Source organism: Phocoena phocoena, chromosome 3 (assembly GCF_963924675.1).
Source record: "Phocoena phocoena chromosome 3, mPhoPho1.1, whole genome shotgun sequence".
Taxonomy (NCBI): domain Eukaryota; kingdom Metazoa; phylum Chordata; class Mammalia; order Artiodactyla; family Phocoenidae; genus Phocoena; species Phocoena phocoena.
The window spans coordinates 111046544-111058879 of NC_089221.1; the positions used below are offsets into that span (position 1 = coordinate 111046544).

General features: G+C 36.3%; 1 protein-coding gene across 1 annotated transcript in view; it reads right to left on the minus strand.

Annotated features, from left to right (window-relative positions):
- Positions 1–12336, minus strand: part of AFF4 (ALF transcription elongation factor 4) — an 87632-nt gene that overhangs the window by 17974 nt on the left and 57322 nt on the right. The window contains exons 7-14 of the mRNA XM_065873257.1: positions 11853–11889; positions 10122–10170; positions 7837–7891; positions 7348–7385; positions 6740–6902; positions 5215–6132; positions 3076–3164; positions 2237–2474 (exon numbers count right to left, since the gene is read on the minus strand). Coding sequence (XP_065729329.1) covers positions 2237–2474; positions 3076–3164; positions 5215–6132; positions 6740–6902; positions 7348–7385; positions 7837–7891; positions 10122–10170; positions 11853–11889 — 1587 coding nt within the window. The remainder of the gene's footprint in view (positions 1–2236; positions 2475–3075; positions 3165–5214; positions 6133–6739; positions 6903–7347; positions 7386–7836; positions 7892–10121; positions 10171–11852; positions 11890–12336) is intronic.

Consider the following 12336-nt stretch of genomic DNA (forward strand, 5'->3'; position numbering starts at 1 on the left):
CAGAAAGGAAATTAAAAAACATTTTAAACTGTATTATAAAAATATTATATACCAAAAAAAAATATTATATACCAAATCTTGAAGATTAAGCTAAAGCAGTATTTAGAGGAAAATATATAGTCTAACTGCTTATATTAGAATATTAGAGAAAAAGGACTGAAAATTAATTTTAAAAAACTTGAGCTAGGTATCCATCTTTAAAAGTTAATAAACAGAGCAGCAAAACAAAAAGAAATTAAAAGGAAATTATAAAGCATGTAAGTTAATGAAACAGAAAACAAAAATAAACTACAGAGAATAAAGACAAAGAAAGGTTGTTTTTTGAAAAGACAAGTAAAAGTGATAAGCCTCTGATGAGACTGATCAAGGAAAAGAGAAAGATGGCACAGAAAACTAATACTAAAAATAAAAGAGAATCATGGGCTTCCCTGGTGGCGCAGTGGTTGAGAATCTGCCTGCCGATGCAGGGGACATGGGTTCGTGCCCCGGTCCGGGAAGACCCCACATGCCGCAGAGCGGCTGGGCCCATGAGCCATGGCCACTCAGCCTGCGCGTCCGGAGCCTGTGCTCCGCAATGGGAGAGGCCACAACAGTGAGAGGCCCGCGTACCACAAAAAAAAAAAAAAAAAAAAAGGATCATAAGTAGCAATATTATAGATATTAAAAACATAAGAGACTATAATGAACAAAATTTATGCCAGCATATTTCAAAAATTTGATACCAGCAAATATCTAGAAAAACAAAATAAAAATTATATGTAATTTTGGTTTTTTACGTTATCTAATTTTTCTTTAGTTGATATGAGAAAGAGCATATTTTCTAAGTTAATTATAGAATTTTCTTTAATAAACCCATATATAATTGCCTAAACTGGAAACTGCCAAGACTAACATTAACAATTTTAACAACTGTTAAGTGCCATAAGATCTTTAAATCAAAGGGGTCAGGGCCAATACATTTTATATTTTGTTGATAACAACAAAGAGCCAAATAACTACATTTGATCCAAATGTTTCCTCATTATCCAGTAAGTTAAACACTGGATAAAACATAAAACAAGTGAGATACAAATCCCTGTTTTCAAGAACCTGACAAACCAATAAGGAAGAGACACAGAGAGTGTTACCTATGAGCTAACAGAAGCCAAATGAGCAGGTGAGCTCACTTAATGAGTGCATTTAAAGCGAGAGACAGAGAGAAAGAGAGAGAGAGAGAGAGACAGAGACAGAGAGAGGGAGAAGAGATTTAAAGAAAGAAGCACACAGGCCTGAAATCCTACAGTTCCAGGATGGGAAATGGAGAAAGAGCCAGTCAGGAGGTAGACAGAGAACTGGGACAGTGAAAGAGGCCAAGAGGACAGGTTCCTCGAGGGCACTAGGACTAACTCTCTAAACTACTATGGAAGGGGGTCCAGCAGGAGAAAACATCTTCTGTATATCTCAATTGAGATGTTCACCATTTAAATTACCTCAAAATTTGAAAGATTTAATTACCACATTTAATAAGCACAACTAACTGCCTTTAACAGTCAATTTTTTTCAACTCTTAAGTCTCTGTTTATTTAAGTCACAAATAATTCAGTAAATTATATACTTAAAAATCTAGGTATTTTCTTAATTTTATCAGGTAGTTTGCTCCTCATCAGAACACTTTAGAAAGCAATACAAATAACCTGGTAAACAAATTCAGGGTGAGAGCCTAAAGTATAGCCTTGAAAAAGCTTCTTTGATCTAATTACATACCCACAAACATTAACAGTATTCCCCTACATTATGATCATACTCTAGAAATAATTCCAGTGGTAGTCAGCTAAAGAAATTTTTTCTTCTTCATGAAACCAAATGGTTGCTTTATCACTTTATAAGTAGTATAACTTGCTTGTAAAATCTAATTCTAAAAAATCCAAAGTCCATTTAAAACCACAGATAAGAACCCTATCAGAACAACTGGAGCTATTTACAAATTTGATCATAATCAGCTGTTTTTCCATAACCAACTTTTCCAATTATGGGTTTCTATCCTAACTAATATGCATATGGCCAGATGACTTCATTCCTTTCATGTCTCAGACCACTGCACAAGTTTATTAACAAGATTATGACATTTTGAGAGTAAAAATGCACAGGTCTATAAAATTAAGATGTTTACGAAATTTTCAAAGCACAGTGTCACCTTGGAGAAGTCACATGGCAAGGAGATTTTTTTTTCAAAAGGCTCAAGTCCCCAATGCCTTACCTTGACCTCCTTAGAGCTACTGGAAGTCTTCCCTTCAGTCCTCTTCTGCTTTGATGTGGAGGAACTGTTTTTGCTGCTGCTATTTTCCTTGTTGCTGTTATTACTTGACTTTAAGGAAGAAGACTGACTAATAGTCCTCTTCCGAGAGCCATGCTCTGTTTTTGGATCTTTTGAAGGAACAGGCCCAGCAGGAGAAGGCAACAAATCTTTTTCTTTAGCAGCACTCTGTTTAGATGACCTGCCAAACCAAACAAATGCCCTCATTTCTCCACATGGTCATACAGGAGTGATGGATTTTTTCCACTTGACTTTGCCTGCTTTCAAGACAAATTTGTTTTTCCCTATTTGATTACTAGAACACATGATTTCTGCAAAACAAAATAAAACTGTAAATTTCATGAGGGCAGACATTTTGTCTGGTGTTTCCCCCCATCATGGTTGTATACCCAGTGCCTAAACCTTGGCCTGCCACACAAGTATTCAATAAATAGTGGTTGAATAAATTACCGAAAAGATGAATGGTGAATGATGATATTAATGCTCGTAAGTCTCCTGCAAGTTATACCTAAGTTTGTGGTAAAGTGGTAAAGCTTTACTTTAATTCTTATCCTATAAATACCTCCTATTCCACTAAAAAAAGGAGAGAGGAAGATGTGACTGAATCTTAATTGCTTTTCATCCCAATTAGCTAAAAGCAAAACCTCCCACTATTTGGTATATGACTGTGTATAGACGTGTATGACAAATACTTACTAAAAGGAACAGTCTAAGAGCATGTTAGAAAGTACCCCATAGCATATAACAGATTGACACACATGTAACATGTTTTGCAAACGTACTCTTTGTTGCCCGATGGCTTGTGGCCTGCCGAATTCTTGTCTTCCGTTTTGGGTTTCTTGCTCTCATTGGCTCTGTTATCATCTTCATTCTGCATGAAAAATAGAAAAAAAGCAGCTAGGTTTGATTTCTATTCATCAAATTTCAGTTTCCAGTACTAGTTACCCTCAAACAGTTTATCTCTGATAAACTTCAGAAAGAAGATAAATGTGAAGTGAAAGAATTCATTTGAACGATGTTCAATAAATTAGGTTTTAAGTCTGAGAAGGAGCCTCCTATTTTAGATAAGAAGAGCTGAAATGCTGGAACAGTCTTTTAGTGGCATCTTTTCAGCCTAATGATTTGGGGAGGGCTGGGGATGAGATTATAATTCAGATATAATTCACATACCATAAAATTCCCTTTAAAAGTACACAATTCAATGGCTTTTAGCATATTCACAAAGTTGTACAACTATCACCACAATCAATTTTAGAATATTTTCATTATCTCAAAAAGCACCCTGTTCTCCATTGGCAGTCACTCCCCATTCCCTCCACCCCCAGATCTGGCAATCACTAATTTACACATTTTGTCTTTATGGATTTGCCTATTCCACACATTTCAAAAAGTGTAATCATACAATATGTGTGGCCTTTGTGTCTGGCTCCCTTCACTTAGCATAATATTTTTAAGGATCATCTACGTTGTAAGGTTTGTCAGTACTTTATTTCTTTTTATGGCTGAATATATGGTGGTATGGATATACCACATTTTATTTATCCATTCATCAACTGAGTTGTTTCTACTTTTCAAGTGCAGGTTTTTGTATGGACATGTTTTCACTGTTCTTGGGTATACACCTATGAGTGCAATTGCTGGGTCATAAGGTAATACTACATATTTACTTTGTGAGGAATTGCTAAACTATGTTCCAAAGTGGCTACATCATTTTACATTCCCACCAGCACTGCAGTTCTCCATATCTTCACCAATACTTGTTACTGTCCACCTTTTTGCTTATAGCCAAGCCTAAAGATTTTTGAAAAACTTTTTTGCTAAAACAAAAGCTATGGGCCTGTCTATAATCCCCAAGATACTTGCTTCATGCAGTTAAGATTTCCTATTGACTTAAATATCAGGGCATGAATATTGCAAACTTTCTGCCATAACAAAAGAATTTGTTCCCATACACAAACGATTAAAGTTGGACATGTGAAAACATGCGAAAAAGGAATCCACATTCTTCATTATCCTTGGCTGGGTCTCTTCTCAGTACTATCTGCTGTTATCTTCAGGAACTTCCCCTGACACTTAATTTTACCAAAGCAGCTAATCTCAAAAATCATCACTGGGAATTCCCTGGCGGTCTAGTGGTTAGGACTTGGCGCTTTTACTGCTGGGGCCCGGGTTTGATCCCTGGTCAGGGAACTAAGATCCCGCAAGATGCGGGATCATCACCCAGTTTCCTGGTGATATACATACGTTTTATAAAATCAAAATTTGACTTATAGGTATTGATATAAAAAACCTGTGAGGGGGCTTCCCTGGTGGCGCAGTGGTTGAGAGTCCGCCTGCCGATGCAGGGGACACAGGTTCGTGCCCAGGTCCGGGAAGATCCCACATGCCGCAGAGCGGCTGGGTCCATGAGCCATGGCCGCTGAGCCTGCGCGTCCGGAGCCTGTGCTCCGCAATGGGAGAGGCCACAACAGTGCGAGGCCCGTGTACCGCAAAAAAAAAAAAAAAAGTGTGACTTGGTCTGGGTGTAAGAGAGAAAAAAGTGTTAGGGACTGTGACAACCTGAAGAGTAAATAATCCCAACTAAAGACATTGAAAACCAAAATTTAAAGAATGTTGTGAAGGCCAGTTTACAATCTCTGCTTCACTCTCACCTCTATACTGGCCAGCACACATCATGAACAGAAGCACTGGCTCATTTCTTATTTGATTAGAAACTATAATTCTTTACTAAAGGAGACAGGCAGAGGCAGAATGGTCTTCAAGAGACTCTTATGTCTGTAGCTTCATTGGGGCTTTAGGCTCATCTCTATTTTCCCTCATAGCTGACTCAACTAGCTATTTTTTGGCTCACTGAGATTTCCATTGCATTTTAGATGCTGATGTTCAAACAACAACAACAACAACAAAAACCCTTTACAAACCTTATGTTTCCTTTTGCCTTTGTTGGAAACTTTTTCTGAGGCTTGTTTCTGAGCCTCTCTTGTGTGCTTTTCTGGAACATTTTTCTTTTCCCCCTTGGGTGTCTCTGTTTCTTTGTAAGGCTTTCCTGGTATTCTAGTCAAGAGATTCAGGTCAATCTTCACAATAAGTGGATACCTGTCATCAGGCTCACTGAGGGGTGAAAGAAGTTCCTTCTCTTCCATAGGAGAGAACATTCGTTGCCGAAAAAAGCTATCTTCTTCCTCCACTGAGGAGGGCTTAACGGGAGTCCTATTACTCTCAGGGTACTTAGGAGTTTGTGAGGAAGGAGGAAGGCTCTCGCTTTCATCCGAATCTGAGGATGAGGTATCTGTTTCTATGATTTCCCTTGATTTCTGGGAAGATTTACTTGTTGACTTGTATTTCTTTTTCTCTGCTGAAGGTCGAGGGGAAGATTTGGACTCCTTTTTTATATTGGGTTTCCTTGAGCCTTTGGTAGCTGCTTTGTGTCTGCTGGAGGGCATGCTGGTAGCCATGTCTACAGGGGTTTCACTCTCTATCTTCAGGCCTCCGCGGGGCTCTTCAGCAGCTGCCTTCTCAGTCTTTTTGGGTTGTTTTTTGCCTACAGTTCTCCTCTGTGCTGTGCTGTCACTCTGTGCAGGAGACTTCTGCCTCCCACGCCCACTCTCTGATCCCTTTTGGACAGTTTTGGAGTCTCGTCCAGGAGTAGCAGAACTTGTTTCTTTAGGACCACCTGGATCAGTATAGCTATTCCCTGTGCCCTGTTCTCGGCCTTCCTTTTTATAGCCTTGAGATGATGGGATATTACTGTCCACAGAAGAAGCTGGTGACACTTTATGTGGGTTCACTTTATTCAGCCAATTATCAAGTTGCCATTTGTTTGTGGGTGGTGGTTCAGGCTGGAAAACAGAGAAAGAAGTATGCTTTTTCAGTACTGAAACTTTCTCCTTCCTTTAAAATCTCGAGGAAGAGGGAAAAACATAATGCCTAATGCCACAAAGGCATTTGTTTTTCATTGTTCTGACTGAACCAAAGCAAAAGGCTTAATGTTATATATAGCATTTAATTACTGAATATCCCTGTCAGGAATCCAAATGACCATATAGTACATTTAATTCCAGAAAGTAAACAAATGATGTAGGTACCACAGAGATTTTTAACAACATTTTATCAACCTATAGTGAAATTATACTATTTAAGACTTTTTTTTCACCATAACTAAATAACATTACCAGGTTGAAACAAAAATAAAACCCAAAGTAAATAAATCCAATATTTTAGTGACCTGAAATATGACTGCAAATAGTCCCTGTTCTAGACCAAATATGTTCACATAACAAGGACACTGAAGTATCTAAATTTCCTCCAAGATACACAGTTCAGTTTCTTTTTGTCAGAGTATGTAATCTTCTTTTCTTCATTTTTATATTTGAAACTAGTCTTTACCGGCCATCACCAGGGGCCTTCCGAGGGCCTATGGAAGGCACCCCCTTGCCCCCCTCTCACCTCAGGAGATGCACTCTGGGATGGCTCATTTGCCTCACTGTCACTGGAACTACTTTCACTCTCTGAGTCAGATCCAGAGCTGCTTTCAGATCCACTGTGGCTGCTAGAATCATCCCTGGAGTTATCTGCCCCTTCACTATTATGGTGTGAAGGTTCAGAGTTACTAAAAGAGATAAAACATATAAATGACCAAAAGTTTTTTTTTTTTAGAGGGACAACAGGTAAGCATTCAAATCTGACAATGAACTTTATTTAAAATGTTTACTATTTGTTAAGCTCTTATAATTCTATGAATCTAAAACTTCATTATAAATGAAATAAATACTTCCTTAAAAAATATCTGAAATGCGGCTCAGCCATTAGTACTTACCTTTAAAAAACAGTTTTACTGTGGTATAAATTACACACCATAAAATTCACCCATTTTAAGTATACAATCCAATGATTTTTAGTCAATTTACAGAGTTGTAAAACCGCCATCACAATCGATAATATTTACTTTATAATCGATAATATTTACTTTTATAAGTATATTCAATTACTCTATCACTACACTGTTATCAGACTGACCCTTCCACTCTAAATAAAACAAATAAAAGGATGCCTACCTTCCAGGTGTACTCCTTGGCATTGTCTTATCACAATCCTAAAATTAAAACATGAGAGGAAATCTGTGAATGAATAAATAGTACTCTATCTGCTTGATGTGAACAATATCTGAAATCTTAATAGAAAAACTGGCTTCTTTAATGTATGCATCAATGGTCACTTAACACTTACAAAAATACTGTTTTTACCTAAAGAATAACTGCCAGGATAAGATTAAAAGCTGTGTTAGTAGTTCTTGTCAACAATCTCATGCTTCATGAGTATATTCTGATATATGATAAGTATTAAGAAAAAGCCAGTTTTTTTAAATTAGAAAAAAAATGGAGGTTTAAAGACAAAGTGGAAAACTATAACATTCTAGTGTCAGACAGCAGGAAGGAACTTATTTTAAATAACTGAATCATAAATGTATTATTCAATTATAATTCTTATAAACTACAATGAAAACACTGTATGAAACTGGCAAAATTATATAGTAGTAGACACACCTGTTCCCCATCACTGTCTTCACTGCTGCTTAGTTTTAAGTCATCTTTTAACATACTAAAAGGAAAAGGCAGAAAGGATTATTATTTTTGGAACTTCATCATGGCATACCAGAGTATTAAATATCTACCAATAATTCTAGGAATAATCACTGTGGTAGCCAAAGATTTACTTGAAAAATAAAGAAAACAACAAGTAAGTCTTACTCTATCTGGTCTGGTGCACATCTAGAGTAAAAAATTAAGAAAGGTGGAATTTAACAGTTTTGGAAGCTCACTTTTCCATAAGTACAATATTCATCTTTCTTTTCTAATTAAACAAAAGCTACCTTCCACAAACTCTTATACTCAATTCTGTTATCTCTAGCTTTCCTCTAATTGCATACACACAAACTCTTCCATTATTAAAACAAATGACCATATGCATACCCAACAGTCCACTAGAGAAATATAACTCCTAAAAGGAAGGAAGATAAAATGAAAGCATCAGCAATTCTCTTTCACTGTCCCCAATGTTTCATGAAGAGATATGTACACTTGGGTGATTGTGAAAACCAGAACACACAGTCAAAGTTCTAGTTCATAAATGCCTTGCTATGAAAGACGACTGATCCTTGCAGATGTAACAATTTTGGGTAAGAACCTTGGTTATACAAGAGAAATAACCATGTATAAATTAAAAATAAACTCCAGTCTCCAAATCTTCCTTGATCAAAAAAAAACACAAATAAATACTATAAGTTGATAGTTTCTGGAATTAGTTTTTGAAAGTAAAATTACAGATTTAAATTTTCCTTAAGGCCATAAAACCAAAATTAAAAACTGAGTAATGAACCACAAAACACTCCTTGCCTTTTTACAAGAAAGGAAAAATTAATACAAAGCTTAGGGAGAACTACAACTAGAAAATGTTTATTAATTTCTCATTACCACTAGCTCCATTTCCCTTTCTTCTTAAAATTTCACGACAGTCTCCAATCAGCGGAAAGGAAATCGTCTTTCACTCCAACAACTACTTATACTCCCCCCTCAAAGCTTAACCTGAGTTTCTAAATCTGATCCCAAATTCAGAGTATCACATAAAAGATCACCTTGAAACAAAGTAACCACATGATTACAGAATTAGGAAAAGTGTTCTAAGGATGACCAATTAAGTGGGACAGAGAAAAAGAGTTTTTTCTTTTGGACAAGGGCTTAGTGCATCTTTATGACTGATTTCCTGTAAAGAAATGTACTTACTCTGAATTCTCTCAGCCCTTATGCTTTAATAATGGCAGCTCAGTGAACCTGTTTACACATGTGAATATGTCAAAGCTTTTACCAGACCGCTCAAGGTCCTTCATGCTTTTGTTCTGTCAGCAACCAAAGTGATATGCACATACATGGTAAGCTCCCATCAGTTTTCTGCCCATGAATAAATATGATAAATAGGAATTTACATAATTTGAATTCTTCAGCAGTGAGGCTAATCTCCTTGCATTCATATATTTTCATTCTCAGCTCCCACTATGTTTAGCTGAAGAGGCTGACAGACTGTGGTTATGGTATAAAGCTAGCACTGTGGCCAGTTTCTTTAGAATTTTGTTTTAATCATTGGGTTAAATTGTGGTCTCAGGAATTCAGTAGTTAGTTCATTCTTTAAGCTTGGAATTTATTATCATCCAATATACAACCCTATCGTATTTTGATTTATTGGGATGGCCAAAAAGTTCATTCAGGTTTTTCGTAAGATGTTATAGAAAAACCCGAATGAACTTTTTGGCCAAGCCAATATATTCCTGGGTCTACCTACAAAATAAAAGCAGGAAAACTTATACAGTATGAACTATGTTGCTTTAATATTCTACACTTAGTGGTCAAATGGAGGGCATACTAAGAAGAATCCTATACTTTTTCATTTTTTTTAAAATTAAAAACAAGCTATCAACACACACTTCTGAAAGATGAGAAAAAAGTGTAATCGCAATCGCAGAGCAGGGGTAGGCAATCTATGGTCCACAAGCGAAATCTAGACCTATTTTGTAAAGAAAGTTTTATTGGAACATAGCCACACCCATAGTCTATGGCTGCTTTCATGCTACAACTGCAGAATTGAGTAGTTGAGACAGAAACCATTTGGCCCCTAAAGCCTAAACTATTTCACTATCTGGCCCTTTACATAAAAGTTTGCCTACCGCTGCCTTAAAAGATTAAGTACATATTTCTAAGTGTTGTTCTAAACATCGAGACTACAGTTAGACTTTTAGCAAAAAAAGACAAACATTAAACTTACTAAGCCATAAACTTACGATTTAGACTGGTGCCCATTGGAAGTTTTAGAAGAAGGATTATATCTTTCTGGAACAAAAAGGAATGCAGAAATCAGCAACTATAGTACGGCTATTTATATTTTTAAATATCTATCAATATAACCTCAAAGAAATATAAATCAAAAAATTGGGATAAAATTCTTCATCCATCAATTTGGTTAACACCTTAAAATGTGATAATATGAAATACTGGTGGAAATAGGCATGTTCCTATGTCATTGGTAGGGCTCTAAACTCATACAATCTTTCTGGAGAGCAATCTGATAATATTATCTTACCAATACTGTAAATGCACATATCCACTGACCTAGCAATTTATAAGGAAAGGAATTTACCTTACAGGTATATCTAAAGGAATACATAAACACACAGACACACGGACACACACACAAAGTTTATTATAATATGGTTTGCAACAGCAAAAACTGGAAACCAATGTCCATCTACAGGGAACTAGATAAACAAATTACAATACTTTCAACAATATAACACAATTTTGTTTTTAAAAATAATGAACTAGAGCTTTATACTGATATAAAAACAGTTCTAAAATAAATTAAGTGAAATATACAGGTAATAAAGAGTAGGTGAAGCTTATGAGCCCGGTTGCCAATAGGGAGCTTTGGGGAGAGAGAATGGGGGAAGGGGAGAAGTAAGGATGAGACATTCTTAAAAGATTTTAAGAGAAAATGTAAACTTTCTGGCCTACAGCTAGCTATTTGCTGTATATCAACAATGTTGGGTCCTTTTTTTCCTGTAACTGCAGCTTTAAGGCAGAACGAAGAAACAGATACATAAAAAGTTTGTTAACCTTAAAATGGATATTCTTCTAGTTTTGTCTCTGCTTTAAGATCACTAAAGACAACTAAGGATTAAAATGCTCCACATATTAATCTCCCAAAATAGCTTATTACCAGAGTAAATCTATCTGAAAAGTTATTGCTCTTGGCAAAAGAACATTTGTTTTGTTAAAGAGCTATATGGTGAAGCCCAAACATTTGCAAGGTTCCTGACCTTACCATTACCAATTCACACAGCCATCAACTCTTTGAATCACACTTGAATTCCCCAAGGCTATCTTCCCCTCAAGTTCTTTGAGAGGCCAAGAGAGTGGAGGTGGAGGGGGGTTGTGTAGCAGACAGGAGACTTTCTTCCCAGCCAAAAACACCCAGGAAGAATAGATAAATATAGACACGGGAAGAGAAGAGCCATGGTAAGCTACAATGACCCCTTCTTGCCTGGAGTTTTACCATAATAGAACCCAGTATCTTCATGAAGGAGATGGAAAGACAGAAGTATGGCTCTTGGGGTTATGAGGTGCCCATCAAATTGAATTCATGAACTCTGAACTATTAGTTCAAATACTTAGTAAAAACAGTTAATTTTGATCTCCAATGATCTTTAATTCTTCATCTTTCAAGCCAAGATTCAGTTCAATCCATTACTGATCATCAGATCATAAACACTGGGATAAGGGCCTTCCCTGGTGGTCCAGTGATTAAGACTCCTCGCTCCCACTTCAGGGGATGCAGGTTCAATCCCTGGTCAGAGAACTAAGATCCTACATGCCATGCGGTGTGGCCAAAAAAATTTTTTAAACTGGGATAAGACATACAAAAGAATTATTAAAGAAATACATGATGTGACTATGAGAAATGAATGTGCAACAAACAGCTTAATTTGAAAACCAAGAGGAAAAGAAATACTCACTTTGTTCTCCAGGGCCAAAATTGGACTGCTGAGACTCCTAAGAAAAAGGGACATAAAATTATATAGTGACATTAAGAGAAAAAGGTTCATTAGAGAAAAATGCTTCAAATTAAACTATTCAATTCCAGCTAACTCAATGAAAGATCCTGTTGAGTTCCTAAGAACGCATAAAAGAAAAAAACACCAAAAGAATTTAATGATTCCATCTGATCAGCCTCAGCAATTTTGTGGTCAGTAACAGAGTTTCCCAGAGCTTAATACAAAAAGCATCAAGCTATGTCTTTCTTTATCATTCATTTCTATTCAGCAACATCCATGGTACTCATATCCTAATTTAATTCTTGGTCTTAAGAAAATGTTATTTTTAAAAAAGTAATATTAATAACCGTATACTAGAGTGAAAATAACTGTACAAACTATATAGACTCAAAAGATACCACTTTTATGAACTAGCAACTCCTACTATGTTATTCCCATGTCATTT